Source organism: Megalops cyprinoides, chromosome 8 (genome assembly GCF_013368585.1).
Source record: "Megalops cyprinoides isolate fMegCyp1 chromosome 8, fMegCyp1.pri, whole genome shotgun sequence".
In the NCBI taxonomy this organism is placed as follows: domain Eukaryota; kingdom Metazoa; phylum Chordata; class Actinopteri; order Elopiformes; family Megalopidae; genus Megalops; species Megalops cyprinoides.
In genome coordinates this window covers 18,247,117-18,264,181 of record NC_050590.1, presented here as the reverse complement: position 1 = coordinate 18,264,181, position 17,065 = coordinate 18,247,117, and the positions used below count along the sequence as shown (strand labels likewise).

The window sequence follows — 17,065 nt, the reverse complement described above, 5'->3', positions numbered from 1 at the left end:
CTTTCATTTCCATAACTAATAAAATCTGCTATTACATCTATCACCTTCAGAATTTGGCCAAGCATTAATGAGATTTATTAGAGTGGAGTCCATGTGGTCATAATAAAGACACACCCGTTATAACATTATGGAAGCATGTTAAGACTTGTATTTTAGGTGTATGGCTTTGCATGTGACTCTCCACTAAACAAAGAAAAACAAATGTATACTTCCTGTTGCTCAGCTGAACGATTTCATCTCGGCCACAGCAATAAGCAATATTTCTTCAGAGACAATGAGCAAAGTCCACATTACTGCAGTACAAAAATATTAAAACAATATAAATTAGTTGCAAAACAAAGCTGAAAAAACCTTTTACTATTTGTACTACAGCTTGTTTCCTGTCCTTTAGACAAGCACCTGTGCTATGACACAAACAGTACACCGTGCCAGGCACCTGGAGATACAACACATCAGACCCCTCTTCACATACCTGTATCCAAGAGTAGCCTTCAGTCCGTTTTAAACTTTAAACTTAAACAGACAATGCTTTTTTTTTTTTAGAAATATTTCTTCATATTATCATTTGCAAGTACAGCTTATACAGAACAAACAAGGCCCAAAACGTAAAATTTTGCTCATATTTACAGAATACTTACTAGTATGCCTTCACGACTCCAGTCTGCAGTTTTGCTTTGTGCAAAGACAGATTTTAGTAAGAAAGCATACAAAATAACGAGGCTGAATTTATATATAAATACAACAGTATCAAGTTACAGCCACCTTTTTTTTTTTACATACTACATACTTCTGCAAGTATTTTCATTTGGACTGAATGAATACATTTCAGATTTTACTTTTCAATCAATCTTTGCTTTTCTCTTTCCTTCCATCAGATCTCTTGGTCTGATCCATAAAATGGAAGAGGAGGGCAGAAATGTTACCCAAGCTAAATGGAAGCTTAGAGACAAGGGAATTTGGCTTACTCCCAGGAAGTGTACAGGAATTACATAATCTGGCATTCTCTGCAAAAAACCAAGTCCTTCATTTTCCTCTTCTTATTTTCTCCTCACTCTTTCCTCTCAACCAAAACAACAAAATCACGGCCTCCTGCTGACAGACATACACAATGGGAATTTGGTCAATTTCTTTATTTTGTGTTTTTTTTTTTTTTTTTTTAGGTTTTTTCAATGTCATTGCTGTGCGGAGTGTTCAATCTTCATTCTCAGTTGGCGATGCATTGTTGGGCATTACCGTGGTGTCCAGTTTGGGAGTCTTTTTGTCCAACTCAGACTGGACGTCAGTCAAAACCAGCTTCTGCCCTTAAAAAAGAACACAAACAAAAAGAGTAATTTCCTGTAGCTTCAGTGGGCTCGTATGAGAACTAATCCAATTTGCAGACATTCAATACCATGTCAAAGCATTTGCGATTGTGCTTGTGAGCCTTGGCTGGGCTGTACTATCATGACATTGAGGGTGCTTTACAGTCCTTAAAATATTATTGTGAAGTAATGATATAATAATCATAAATGAATTAATGAATACAATCATGCTTTAATTTCGAACTGAATGAAAAAAAAAGGAGACGTACGACCTGTATCACTAGGGGTCCGCTTAAGACACTGCCAGTAATGAAGTTAAATATTTCACCAGCTGGTCTATGCAGAGAGTTTTTCACCAATTCTCTAGGGTCAAGGGTTGAAACTCTCCCCTCACAGCCCAGCCAAATGTGCTCTCTCACCAGGTTCTATGGGTAAACCTCCAGACAAAAAGGTGGTCCAAAGGCAACAAGAGGATGCTGTTAGTACTGTTCGGGGCCTAAGAGAGCTGGCCTAGTAAAGCCCGCACCTGCTTTCTTGGCTGCACCCTGTACCCCACCTCCTCCTCCTCCAACACCATGAGTCCCTGTGGTGACTGTCTTTTTACTCAACAAGCTGTTGAAGAAGTTGGCAAGGACCCCCTCATTCGCTGCAGCCCCTGAAAAATAAACACACGGATATAACCACTTCAGAAGACCACCTGATATAAAAAATGAAGGCAGCTTTGCCCACGCTTACACATAGATTAAGGAAATCTAATCATGTTGAGAACAGAGACTTGGTAAATAGAGCTGCACTGTAGTTCAAGGCATATGTATTCCTGCTGAGAAACAGCACAGTACAAACTTACAAACACAGTAAGTTTAAGGACAAAGAACATGCCAGTGTTTTTCAAACAAACAAGGGCAGAGGTATGGTGGAATCCATTATTTTTTGAAATAGTTCCAATAGCCACCACTGTGTGGCAGTGTTTGCATTACCATTCACATCACCTCACAGCAGAGGGAAAAAAAAAGTATGCTAACCATGCATCTTCATGCATTTAATGTTTAAATAAGGAAACTAAATGGAGGAAAATGCATTTTGTACATTTTATTGCCAGACTGTGCAACCTTTAAAGTTCACAGCAGTGTCACTGCTTAAGTCCCATGTGTTGAAGAGTCTACCTTTCATGTCAGATGTCTTGACAGGAATCACAGGCAAGACACTAGCAACATTGGCAGGTCCAGTTCGACCAGTCGGTCGAGGTGATCCAGGCACAGTCCGAGAAGGAGGCTCCTAGAACACTTAGAATGCTTACTCTCACAACATATAACGCAGGCAAACCAGGTCTGTATGCAATAAGTTAGCACAACTCCCTGTCACGCCCTCCACTGTCATCAACATTATCTATATTTTTTCTAGTGGTGGACAAGCTCTGCCTATATCATTAGAAACTATTGGTCAAATATACATTACTGAAACTAATGACAGGCAAGTAAAATTTCATTGAGGTTCATTGTGTGCTTGGCTTTATTGAATAGTAAAAGGAAAAAACAAACCAAAAAAAAAAAACGGCACACTCCGCAGTAAGCATTACAAATAATTATTCAAATGTGTTTCGAGATACATGTTCAGGAGATAAGGCAGAATCTTAAAGGCCATCATCTGAACTGATGGCTACATGTAAAGTCTCACACACTGAAATAAAGCCTTGCTCTGACATTTTATGTGCAGCAACACAATACAATGAAAAATAGCATGTTGAGCATCAGGAAATAGCCGGAGTTTGTTCAGAAATGAGCTCAAGCTAAAATGATTTCAGGTGTTTGAGAGTGTGGTCAGAGCGACAACACTTACCGTTGCCCTGGTGACTGCTGTCAGCTTGGCTAATGATGACTAATTGAAGGGAAAAGTGTTAAACAGAAAAACATTCAGAGACTGTAGTACTGCACAATCAAATCTCAAGACTAAAATGTGTTGTCAACAAAAATAAAAAAAGATAAAATACTTTAGAGTACAGCTAAATAAATTTATAGCATATCTGCTACAATCAATACATGACAAAGGAAACAGAGAAATTGTTTCCTGAAAAATTAAATATCTTAAATAAGTTAGATGACCAATTGAGTGTTTTAAACAGAACTACCTGAGACAGCATTATAGACAACATTCTCTATAACAGGGGTCTCCAACACGTTGCTTGCGAGCTACCGGTAGCTCGCTGCCTGTTTTTGAGTAGCTCGCCAAAAGGTTCAAAGATTATGTACAAAAAATCTGACAACAAATAAATGCACCCTGGAAACCTCTTCCCATTTCAATCCAATCAAATACGCAGATGTCCCACCCCCTCCAACACAAAATGATATCAGCTGTCAATCAAATAAGTTACACAACTGTCAAGTTTGTCAGCAAGTCGTCATGTCATATTTCCATGAGCATTTTTTTCTTTTTTCCACGAATGTGAAGGACAAGTGTGTATGTCTCATCTGCGGTACCAGCATTTCAGTCTTTAAAAGATGCAACGTTCAGCGCCACTTCAGGGACATTCTAAAACTCTTAATGTGTAACGTTAAAGGCTTAACATAGCTTAATGTTCCAAAACAGCGATCAGTGATCACCAAATTTCTCTCGGACATGTCCTGCCATAAACACTTTCACCTGTCAAAAAATCAAAACCGAAATCCTATGAACATGGACGTTATCTTACATGAAGCGTTTTCATCTCCATTGATGTCCATTATAAGGAAAAGGCTTAATGTGGCTTAATGTTCCAAAATAGCATCCAATGATCACCGAATTTGTCTGACATCTCACATCATAAACACGCAGTAATGTTTTATATGACTTTGATGTGAATTTAAGATGTTTTTATATATTATGTGAGTAACAGAGTGCTGTCACTACGGTTGAGTATGCGCTCTGGCTGCCATACCAACGAGCCTGGCTCTTTGACGTCACAAAGCTGCAGGTATCCCATAGACCCAGGTTCGAGGCCGGTTGGGGTGGCTGCTCTCGCCCTTCACTATAGTGAGCTTGACACATTTAAATTCGAAGCATATGGATACAGAACATACATTTGACATGCTATTGATGTGAATTTCAGATGCTTTTGATCCAAAATGTGCACTTTTAATATTGGCATTTGATACATGTATATACAAAAAGTAGCTTAATTCAGCTGGTTAATGTGAGTGTTTTGATACGTTATGTGAATAAGTGTGAGTAATATAAGACATGAGTAGCTCTCCACCACTTTCATTTTTTCAAAGTAGCTCTCAGATGAAAAGGTTGGAGACCCCTGCTCTATAACAAACGGCCAGAAAGCTTAAAAATGTAAAAGCATTTGTGCTTAACATCCTAAGACATCCCTATGTCCCTGTTCTAAAATACAAATTAAACCAATTAAAAATAAAAAGAACTACTCAGTTCTCATTGTACAGAACAACTTTAATCAGCACAAGTCCTAATTTGTCTAATTCATGGCTCCAGAGAATAAAAACTAAGAACGTTCCCCTAAGAATTCAAAATGTCTGGTTGCTGAAATGGAACATCTGTTGCCTGCAATTTTTTTGATTTCAAGATCTGCAGAGGGAACAAGTGTGGAGGAAAGGATAAAAGAGTGTATGAAAAGAGTATTCTAGTCTGTGTATAATACATTATTTTTCAATTATTTTTCAGCGAGGACAGTACCCTGTTGAAACATTTTTTTTGAAAGGACTTTTTTTTTTCCCCAAGCTTGGCCTGGACATCAGTTGGCCTTTTTCTTACCTGCAGCTTCATGAGAAAAACCTGTTCATCCTCTGCAATCACTTCTTTATCATAAACCAGCTGTATTTAAATGAGAGAGAGAGAGAGAGAGAGAGAGAAATTGATTACAGTGCATATAATATTCAAGTGTAGTTAAACAAAAGAGCCCCTTCTACACATCATCTTCCTCTACCTTTCGTACAGGAGGCTTCATGATAAAGTCTTCAAAGGGATCTTCAGGTTTAACCGCTGTGAAACTTTCATGCAAGATTGCAATTTTTTTTTCGTTGTCCCAACCTGATGGACTGCAGGAGAGTATTTTCATAGATATACAATAAACAGACATATAAGTGCTCTGCACAGTAAAACCATTAATATTAGGAAACTCTGTATGGGTTTTACAGGCTTATACGTGTCATACCTAATTAAACATCTGCTGAGTTCACATCAAAAAACTCATATCGATGCAATTTTTTTTTAATGTGAGCATGAATAACTTCAAAATCTTATTTTTGAATGGCAGAATTACTACATTCAAGCAAAAAATGTCTTTGATAGCAAGAGGAGTGACTTACATGAAAATGGCATCTTTCTCAACCACAAAGGCTGGTGTGGTGAGCTGGAAGTCATACATTTTTTGCATTATATATTTATAAAGGAGGTCCAGATTTTTCCCCGCTTTCACTGAAGTGTAAATCAAGCCAGCTCCATCTGTTGGACGGATTAAGGGAGATAGGTGTCTCTGTGTGTAAACTTCCAATGGGGTCGCTTAAAAGGACATACAGACAGAAGTGGTAGTGATTTAGGCATTAGCCGCCTAAAAAAGGATACACTGTAAACAAAACCGTCGAATATGGAATTGGATGAAGTCAAAGTGCTCTTCTCTGTAGTCATGATCCCTCTCCAGGGCACTGATTGCATCACACTGACAAGAGAGGAATAAAAAAATCATTACAAGCAGGTTAAAAAGGTTGTTTCTCTCGCTTTCTCCCACTGACAAGAAGAAGCAGTGAAATCTAGAAGGCACCACCCTGCCACAGACAAGTCTACTTCCACATAATGACCACAAGATGGGAACCTTCACAACATGGAGCATGTCACTGATGAGGTGCTGCATTACTCAGGGAAGGCCAGACACTCCCTGGCTATCAGATATTCAGGAGCACACAATGAAATGGAAGACACATGATTGTGACCAGTAGGGCTGGATAAAAACTCATTTCTTATCTGTGAGGTCTTGCAAATTCAGATCAACCTGAATATGACAAATTACTCCATCTGCACATTCATCATTTTCACAGATCCATTCACATATTTTATCCCTTGATTTTCTCATGAGTGCCCTCCTTAATCATCTACCCAATACACAAGGGTCTGATGGATTATTGTGCAAATGTATACGATACCCTTTTCATCTGATCTGTCAACATGCAATTCAAAGAAAGCAAAATCAATTGAAAAATACAAAGGATTTAAGCTATTTCTTCGAAATCATGAATATTTATAGATAACACACACTAACAAAATAAAATTACAAGCAAAATTAACACCAAATGAACAAACCGAATGAACCTAAAGTATGTGGTTTATCTTCTGAGATACTACAACATTTTTTAATTTGGCACAGAAACACATATTGGGATGGATTTACCTGCAGTATTTCACTGGTTCAAAGCTGCAATTGAGAAATAACAAGCTGCCGTGAAAAAAACTGAACTGAAAAGCTGAACTGAAAATCTGCATCAAGTAAAGCATGTGAGATGCTGATGGAGGTTGTGTTTTTTTGTGGAGGTACAGCAGGAAGGCTGCGGACACACTATTATGAGCGGCATTCATTGCATTTAAGGGCTGCCTCTTGGGCACAGCTAAAACTGACACAGCACAAGGCCTGGGATAATCAGGCAGCAAGCGAGAAGAGGACACAGACGACTGCACCCACTGTATCGGCCCTGACCTTTACCATCACATGAGTCAATAAAGCCAGACCAAGAGCTGGGAGGCACGCAAGATCTCCAAGTATTGTGTGTCACCATACACCCTGTTACCAAGACTACTTACAGCTGTGCCAGCCACAGGTGGAATGACAGTTGTTAAATACGTGTGAATAGAAGAAAGACTGCAAAAGATAGGCACACTGCTCACCTTTGTGCAAACTATTAGCACTGGAATGCCTAGGTTGTGTGAGAGTACGTTGTCTCCGAGCGGGATTAACACCCCTTCCTCCTCTACACCACTGCTGGGCCCACATCTCTGTGGAGAGGCTGGGGTTGCCTCCTCTGGTTCTGTGTACTCCTGGAAGTCCTTTACCACTGAGAAGGCGGCCAAGAGAGACAATCAACAACACTGCCATCTCCAGCAGCACAAACACCAGACAATGTGTCTGAGAGCATCACAGCCAAGCCGTTTGCAAACACTCAACACTCATCACAGTGAAATAGTGAAATAACAGAAAAGCAGCACACCACAAGCCAAGTAACAGTTTATAAAATGCATGCACAACAAATAAAGTGAAAGCTGAACTGAATGGTAAATACATCTGCGCTTGCAAATGATGGAACCATACCATAATATAATCTTCTAGTAATGAAAAGTCTTTAAAACAGTAAACCATTTTGTACTGTACAATTCATGCTTTACTAATTCTTTTTGTTCATTTTCATTGTATTTAGATGAACAACAATCTTACTGGCCTGGATTATGGAAAAACCCTCCAGTGAGATATTGGCCTTAACATCACATCCACCGTGGTTGCATGTTTACCCATAATGTTTTGGAAGGTGACAGTGGCTGCAAGCTTTAAAAAGCTACAAATATATCATGAAATGAAAATATTTAGGCAATCAAAACAGAATGGACCAATAGTAAGCAGTATTAGTTGCTGTTAAAAGAAGACATTTTCTAACAGTAAGAAACCATAAATATATTGGTAACTATTTTAATGCATCGTGATTGACACTGCTCTGAACAAGTTTAATTGATCCAAGAATATCCAGTCCTAAGTTCTCATCCACAGTGGTTGCCCCTGTAAACAGTATTACCTACAATGTATTACAATCTTACAATGACCAGACGTAGCTACAGGCTGATGAAACACTGGTGATCATGGTCTTTATATATTATATATAATGTATAGGGGATGAACATTGTTGTATTATAGAAAGAAAATTACAAAGTAATAATGGAGAAGAGCAAAAAAAGCGCAACAAAGCCCTAGTCTAATAATTTATTATGAGGTCATATGAATTTGTTTCTGAATTCTGTACATTCAAATGAACCAAGTCTGTAAATGGTAAGTAGGCAGACCACATTGTCAATGTGGTAATTTGGACAAGGACAAATGGCATAGCTATTTTGGTGCTATACAGGTGTGGGATACTTACCGGTTGGCATTCCTGCTCATACAATGCCATTTTCTGAGTTACAAACTTTTCTGAAAGAACTCAGTTCCCATGTCTATGTGTCACTGAGGCACATGAATGACAATTTTAATTTTAAATAGACACACTGTGTGAATTATCTGCATTTTGCTGTTAACAATACAAATACCACAGTCAACTGACAGATTGATAGAGGTGGTTTGTAGTTCAAGGTAAAAAAAATGCCCTTAGAATTTGGGGAATTGAAAGAAGTGCATGACATGCACAGACAAGATGGCAATAATTAACTTAATTTAATCCTCCTGAATGTTATGTGTTACAGCTGAATCTGCTTATATTCAGTTTTCCAGACTTCAATAAGAAGCACCCAGGTTTTGCCAAACCTGCAATCATTGAGACTCTTCAGTTCACATCAGACAGCTTCACCTGCCTTATATTAAATCATTATGTGGTTTCAGAAACATTTGTCAGACACAGTCAGTCCCTTTAATGAAACCACAGGGGAAGACTGAAAATGTCAGCATGTCTCCCTTGCCAGAGCAGTGTACCTGACAGTTATGTCCCTGAGCATTCACACTGAAATCCAGTCAAGGATTCAAATTCAACCAGTTTGCATGTACTCAAATTTGTACCAAACTGATACATGTATTAATCCATGACTGTTACTCATTTAACCTGGATGAATACTCTTCTGCTGGAAGTTGCTCTGGATAAGAGCATCTGCTAAATGAATGTAATGTGATGTAATGTAAAAGACCAAGATAACACTGAAGTTCAGTGAGTAACAGGGCTGGCCTTTCTTGCGCACGCACGCACGCACACATGCACACATGCACACACACACACACACTCAGGAGTGGCTCAGGCAGTAAAAGTGTTTATTTGAAGCACAAGCTGAGACCCATGGCACAGGTTCAAAACTGGTCTTGTTATTTTCCAACAATGAAAGGCGCACACATTTGCAGAAAAAAACCTCCACTGGGGATGGGGTAGGTATGTCAGTCAGGGTCCCCGCATTGCTCCTCTCTCACTGCCCTGGGAGCTGTCTGGGCACCTTTGAGTTACTCAGATAGCATTAGGAGGATGCGCCTAACAGCATTTGGCTCATGGTGCGCTGTGGGACTTGTAGGGTGGAAAAAGTGTCACAGTACACATGCATGTGTAAAGGAGGATTGTGGGCCCCTCACCTCATGCTCCAACGTGGGTTCAGTGGTTGTGGTGGCAACTGGTGGAACTTAAATACAGAAGTGACAACTATTGAAATAGGTGGAAAAAAGAATACTGGAAAAAAAAAAAAAAACACATTAAAGCAACTACTCAAACTCAGAATATGAGACCTATTCAACATGATAAAGGGATGTTCCTGGAGGTCTGTGGAGGCCTTTGAGCAGAGCCTTTGATCTCTCCACACCCACTGGAGGAGGCCCGGGGTGATGTGAGCAGCCCTGACAGCAACTTGAGCTTGCTCTGGCTGGAGCAGCAAAGCAGCACTCGCTCTGCATTTCTGTCCCATCACATTCCGTTAACAGAAACAATAATTCAATGGACTCTGCACTCACATTTACTGTGTTGGGTTGCTGTCTGTAAAACCCAGGGGAAGAGGCAATTTTATGTTGCCCTCTCCACCCGTCTGCTGCCAAAATTTCAGTCACTAACTTGGTCACCGCAGGGAAAAGGAGTAATAAAGAATTAGAATGAGGATGTGAGTGCTAGGTTCGTGCTTTAACTCTTTATCGTTCCTCTATCCAAGCATCAATTATTCACAGATTTTTCTACAGAGCTGAGATCTAAGCAGAGCATGACATCAGCTCAAAGCTGCAGCACAGTCAGACCAGGGGTCTGGAGCAAACACACACTACAGTCCTAATGGCCCAAAGCACTGTGGGAAATTCCACCCACTTGACAATACCACCAGATGAGACTGCAACAGGCTTCTTTGGACACCGAGTTGAGGGTTCTCAACGGTACAGTACCAAGGTCCCTAAAACATTTCATGGCAGCTAAATATCCATTTGGAAGCCTACATTTCCCCATAAATCTAAGGAATGCCACAAGGATGACCAGGAAGGTGACTGGAGCTATAGACTTTTGTTTATAGGATCACTGGGCCAGATTTACGATTCAAGTGCAAGATCATTTTATGCATAAATCACCACTTGAAATGAAATACAACCAACTAATGTAATCTGCAGATTTTTTCTGTAATAAGTAAACAGCTATAAGAAAATACTGAACAATTGAAATGCTCATGTGAAAATGAACAAATGTTTCAATCAAGCAATCTTCATCAGAACTGTTCTCTAGCATACATAATTACATGCTGAAACTCTGACTGATGACACTGCTGACACCATGGGAGGTTGCATGAAACCACATACACACACAGTCAGTAATGGAGCGCACTATTGGTGTGCTAAAAGGCTGGCGAATGTGTTTGTTGTTTGCAAAAGCATACCATCTGCTGTGTCCAAAGTTGTGCAAAATGATGCTGGCCTGCCGTTTCCTCCACAATATGGCACTGAAAGATGGCATTTGTTCAACAGCAACGAGAGGACACTATGCCCAAATCACTCCAAAGAACAGGGCTATAAATCAGACTTGCATTAAATTAAACACAGAATCGCTGAATAAAAGGCTTAAAAAGTCGTGCTTATTTTCCACAAGTGATTTACTGATGTCTCAGACACTCCACTGCTCACACCACAGATTTTTTTTTTCCTTGCATCCACTTCTGTCAGAATTGTTTACATCTCTGAATCAGAGAAAATATCTTCCTTTTTCCCTTTTCACCAGCATGAGTTATACTTGAGATTCAGAAGTCAGAATGTCCTTACATAAAACTGTTGGGGCGTCTACTTATGCTAATCAGAGATTATGTATGTATTATAATGCACGAGCATCTAACAGCTAAGAACAGTTGGGATTCATCATATGAATGAGGATAAGGGAAAAAAAAAAAAAAGTGCGTTTATGCATATTTCATGAATCAGACACGACTTTTTCATACACACTTTTCTCAAGAGCAAAATACAATCATTTCTACAAACACTTTGATTAATGCAGCCCACTGCATATGCTGACTGAGCAAGAGCATGGATAGGACTATGCTACTCTATTCTGTACTGACCACAGCAATAGGATGCTGATGGTCCTTCACTTCAGTGCAAAAACAGGTTTGAATCTGAAAACATAACATTTCACAGAGCAGCAACACACAGCATTGTTACACTCTGAAGACAATGGATTATTTTCAGTCCAATGAAATACTGTACATTGTGTCTTTGTATACCAGTTTCTAAATTGGTACACAAATTGTCTTCTTGCAGACCAAAAATCATATTTTCTAAACAGGCTCAAACAATCAAGGCCATTTGAAAGATATGATACTAAAACCGTGGATGACTTTCAGGAACCTGTAATCCCCTGGCTTCCTTTTGCAATCACAGATATTGCCTTGAGCACTTTCATGGAAGACAGCTGTACTCAAGTTATGCTGGTTCTACTCTTCTAAGCACAGATCATGACTTTACAGAGAAGCTGGAACACAGTGATGTCATAGTCATTAACACAGCTTTGTTAAAAAGCAGCATGAGGGAAACCCGTTTAACATGTTGAAAAGGAACAACAATATAGCACAGAACCACATGGGGACTGACTACCCGCCATCTTCAAAAGAGATTAATTCCTTCCACTGTGCAGGTCAGCATTCACATTCATTTCCATAAATACCATATTTTGTGACAGATATCATTCATACTTTCTATACTGGACTGACCAAAGACAAGTTAACAGCCTGGAAAGACAATTTTAAGTCAAGGCTTACATTCAGTTTAACAACAATCAAATGTGTAACTGGTGAAAAGAATCATTGTGCAGTTTTTTTTTTTTTTTCCATAGAAATTTCATAACTGCAGCAAGAATAACATGCAACTGTGAAACATAAAATGAATCCTTCCACTTTGTAAAATACCACATACTGGAGTACACTCTCTCTTAAAAAATAAAGTTGCTTTGTTTTACTTTTTTCTGCTGGTTGTTCATACATGCTTTAAAGTTTCAAAAATTCTACACAAATTTTAAACCAGAAAGTAAAGCAGGAGAACATCCAATTGTCCATATGTGTAGTCATTACTTCTGTTCACAGGAACCTATTCTTACCAGGGCATTGTGGATTAGCAATATATAATTGCTTGATAGAATGCATTGCTGCATGTTAGACACTAAAATAAAATATGGAGATTTCTTCATTTCCTACTGACTTAGTAGATGTTCTTATCCACGGTGACGGAAAAAGCTTCAGTTTTCATACGTTATAACCATTAGCCTACAAACTCCCACCAGATATTTTTACTACTGAGGCATCACAAGATGTACCTTTCTCAAAGGCACACCATGAGTCAAACTAACACTTCTCTATTTGTAAGATCTTAAGATACAAGCCCCAAGCTCGACAGTTCTGCCATGTCCTTTGTCTACAATTTTACATACTTTAGTCTAGAATATTAATCCTGTATTCATCAACAATGTTTGCCTTGGAAATCTTTAGTGCTGTATACATATAGGTGGCATTTAGCTGTTTATTATTTGGTTTATTTTATTATTTTGGCCTGGTTTGTGGTATTCTCTCTGCTTTGGGATAAGACGCTAAAACAGCACCACAAGCATTCATGTGTATATTAACACTTAAGAACTCTAGGAACTAAAACATGACATCACCATGCTAAAAACAATCTCATATTTGTGCAACACCACATAGAGGTGTCTTCAGTTCCGAGACTGACATTTCAACCTCATTACATTCCAGCAGCACTAGAATGCCCTGCCCTCTACAGAACTCCTCCTCCCAGTGATTCTGCTGTCAGGAATACCATGATGCAACTGCCTGCAAGACTCACTGGATACAAGCCTCTGTCTCACCACTCCCACGTGAAGAGTGACATCACCTCCTGACCTCTCCTTGCCAGACGCTATCACTGAGCAACTGTCTGGAGCCTTTCAATACAATCACAGCACTAATTTCAAAATCTGTCCTTTCTTTTTCTACTGTGCATGTTTTTACATGTTCACTGTTAAAGAAAAATGTATGTCTTAGGTTTCAGTGCGCAGCCCATATGTATTCTTCCAACGCTAACAAAAAAAGAGCAAACAACTTCTGTAGGCAAGTTTTAGACTACCTTTGCACAGAGCAACTCAGTCTGAAATTTCAAGAGCATGCAAATTCAGAGCACAAAAGCATAATTCACAGTATACTGTTATTTTCTTAATTAATCAAAGGAACAATAACATTTACTGCAATGAGTCTGATGGAGCTCACCTACTAAGTACAGTGTATACTCTCTCTGTATTGCTATTGACGATATAACTTCTCTCAAATAGCAAAATTCCTATGAGTGACTAATCACCATGATGTGACTCTGTTGGCAATATCTGAATATTTTCAAACCCAATTCAAGAGTAAGCACAGACTAAAAATCAGTCCAAAAATCATCCATACATCACCAATTTTCCATACTGCAACTGCTGCAGAAATCCCTCATAACTCATTAACACTACAACAATGTGGGAAGAACAATCAGCAACCAACTGATATCAGATGAAAGTGCTACATCAATACATTACATGCATTTTGCTTTTTTCAGATTTATAGTCACTGGATCTAATGTACTCACAAAAAAACTTCTCCAAAACTGATGCAGCCAGACAAAGGTTTGGCTCTTCAGCAGGGTGTGGACAGAGGCAAATAAATTCAATTTAGTGACAATCAGGAGAGGAAGATCAGAAGGGCTGCACTCACTTTTCTGTTCCATCTTCCTCATCTCCTCTGGAGGAATCTTAAGTTTGTTGACATGGTCACGTAGGACACTGGTCCACTTCTCGAGAGACTCCATAATAGTCCATGGTCGGGACATGTCCACAACGAAAACTGCAAGGGTGTCCCTCAGCGACTCCACTGAGACAGCAAATTTCAGAAGGCCTTTATAGTACAGATCACCACCCAGGATCCACACGTTACAGTATGTCTTGTCTAGGAGGAGATCAATGTTAGACATTAATAGCCAGACACAGGCATAAACACACATGCACATGGCTTGAGGTCAGCACAATATGCAAGTTATAGCTGTGGATTGGTGGCCCAAAACCCTGCTAACACAGCAAAGCTGTAGCCTTGGTCCTCACGGCTCTAACAAATATCCAACAGAGAAGTTGTCTCAGAATATTGGCCAGATCAGTAATATGCATATTCTATGTACTTCTGAAAACAACACTGTTCCCGTTTGCTGAATTGATAAAAAGCACAAACTAACATTTTAAAATGACCAACTAAGGTTACCATCTCTGACTTCATCATGGACACTCAGGTACAGATACTCCAGCCCTCTCCCTTTTTTAGGCTGCTCTACTCCTTGGAGTTTAGCAATGATCGTCGTCTTTCCCGAGCCATCCTCTCCTGAAGAATCAAAGCACATACAATTTGGTTTGCAACCAAATATATCTGGCTTGTTTAACTGTGATAATGTATTTTCTAGATTTTGATACGGTTTTCAGTGCCACTACAACTAGCCTTCTCCACTGACAAAAAATTAAAGTAAAAATAAAATGTTTGATTAAAATGTGCGTGTATTTCATTATGATGTTGAACAGAAGCAAACATTTAGCTGACATGTCCCTACAACCTACTTTTCTAACGTTCAGCAAGAGCGCTTCCATAAAATAATCAGCTAACGTTAGCTACTCATACCTAAATATATGTAACGCACTCTGATCTTAACTGGTAATTGGATCTTAACTGGAAAAAGCTGGAGGGTTTACACTTACCGAAAACCAAAATATTTTTCCCAGAAGGCAATTTGGAAAGGGACCGTGCAGAAACTTCACTGAGAATTGAGGACCTAAGAACAAGACAATTGCATATTAATTGTAGACTACCAGAGTTGAAATCGATTCTCCTTCTACCATACTACATGACTACACACAAATCATTCACTTAGCTGATGTTAACCACTGGTGAGCTGTATCAAACTGCAAGCCACCTGAATCAGTTTTACATACCGTAGCTAAACACCCACCAAGACAGTGGTTGCATGACTTCAATGAAACCCTACATAATTTACCTGGTTACTTTGTGTTAACTATAGAAATACAGCAAGGTACTAAGCGAAGAGAGCTCTGTCTACAATCTCATGCAGTTTCTGAAGGCACTGTGGCCGGTAGTTATTTGAATTATGGTGCACGCTGGAGTGACAAAGCAGAATGTCCAACGAGAACAACATGCGTCGTAGAAATTAAAATAGGCAGTGTATACGTTAATTGCATAGACTTGCCATAGGTTCTGTTCATCTTCGTCCCCACTGTTATTTTCTTGGGTGTCACCAGCCCCGGCTGCGCCCAGTGCCTTCTTCGCCCGCACGTGAGCCATCTTGTTTCCACAGCCACAAAACGAAGCATCACTTGGGAGAGCTAGGACCCTGGTGGAATTTACGCCTGCGCTAGACCCCTCCCCAAAGTCCCTACAACGTATCAAGTGCGGTTATTGTAACGTGGTCTGTCTATTTGCATTGCCTTGCAAATTTATTGAGTGAGAATAAGGTATTTTCAAATTATGACCAGGCAATGACATAGCCAACTCAGTACACGCCGCTTTTTCTGAGAATGATGTCATGGTGCACAGAGGCTATCACGGACACTGACGGAGCCACCTGCAGTTACAAGAATTGAAAGAAAAATAATATGTTCAAACTAATTCTTTGGTTTGACTGGAAAAGTCCTCCAATTGTCTTCGATATGAGATTCCAAAAGGAATCTATGCATGAAATGCGTGCCCAGTGCTTTAAAAACGCAGAAGTTGTTTTGCATCATGATTTGTTTTATGTTTGTGTATTCTGTGCACATTTATAACATTAGAAAGATGTGCGTTCTGTATGAATTCCATAAGAATTCACTAAACGACCTTAATAAAACGCTTTGCGTTTATCGCATGAAGTGACATCTCAAATCTTGAAAACTCACAGCAAAAGTAATGATAGTAACAGCGCATTGAAGTATAAAGTCACATTTGATTACTTAAGGAAGCGATAGATATTATAAATACAAGAGATTTGTGAAACGTGATAACGTAATGTGGAACGTAATGGAATGGGAATATCATCAAAAGTGATCGTAAATCCTAATCAGAAAGTGATTAAAACACTTCATTTTACGTGGCATGAAAATGACACTTGTTGGTATGTAGCCAGTCCTGCGTTGTCGCATTGTAGAGATTACTATGAAGTTCTGCAGACGAAAAAATTCAATAATGTTATCCCTTTTTCTCAATTTTTGAGTCCCATGCTGCCATGTTTACAGAGGCACGGTTATTATAATAGCACATGGCTTCACACATACAAATGGTGTGTACATTTTATGGTAGGTATTGTTATAATTATTCTCAGCAAATGTAAAACCTACTGCCCACATGCCTTCACCCTGCCCAAGATAAATATTTTAGAAGCATGAAAGAAGAAAGAACCCCTGGTGCAGTTACAGAAATATTAGACTGGCCAGAAACAGGCTTTGTGGATGCACAAATGTAATTTTGCCTAGGTTACACACATACACTCATCAGCTCAATAGTGTCTTGAATGATATCTGAAATGTAACAGACATTAGATAACGTGTTATTTT

General features: G+C 39.2%; 1 protein-coding gene across 1 annotated transcript; it reads right to left on the bottom strand.

Moving 5' to 3' along the window:
• Positions 1-1,129: 1,129 nt before the first annotated feature.
• Positions 1,130-15,830, bottom strand: LOC118782113 (cytoplasmic dynein 1 light intermediate chain 2-like). The gene is made up of 13 exons (XM_036535367.1): positions 15,727-15,830; positions 15,221-15,294; positions 14,736-14,852; positions 14,199-14,429; positions 7,170-7,336; positions 5,859-5,952; positions 5,603-5,738; positions 5,221-5,332; positions 5,049-5,108; positions 3,138-3,176; positions 2,465-2,576; positions 1,828-1,956; positions 1,130-1,301 (listed from the first exon to the last, which is right to left on the bottom strand). Exons 1-13 carry the CDS (start codon positions 15,819-15,821, stop codon positions 1,192-1,194), a joined length of 1,476 nt encoding a protein of 491 aa, XP_036391260.1. The 5' UTR covers positions 15,822-15,830; the 3' UTR covers positions 1,130-1,191.
• Positions 15,831-17,065: the final 1,235 nt, after the last annotated feature.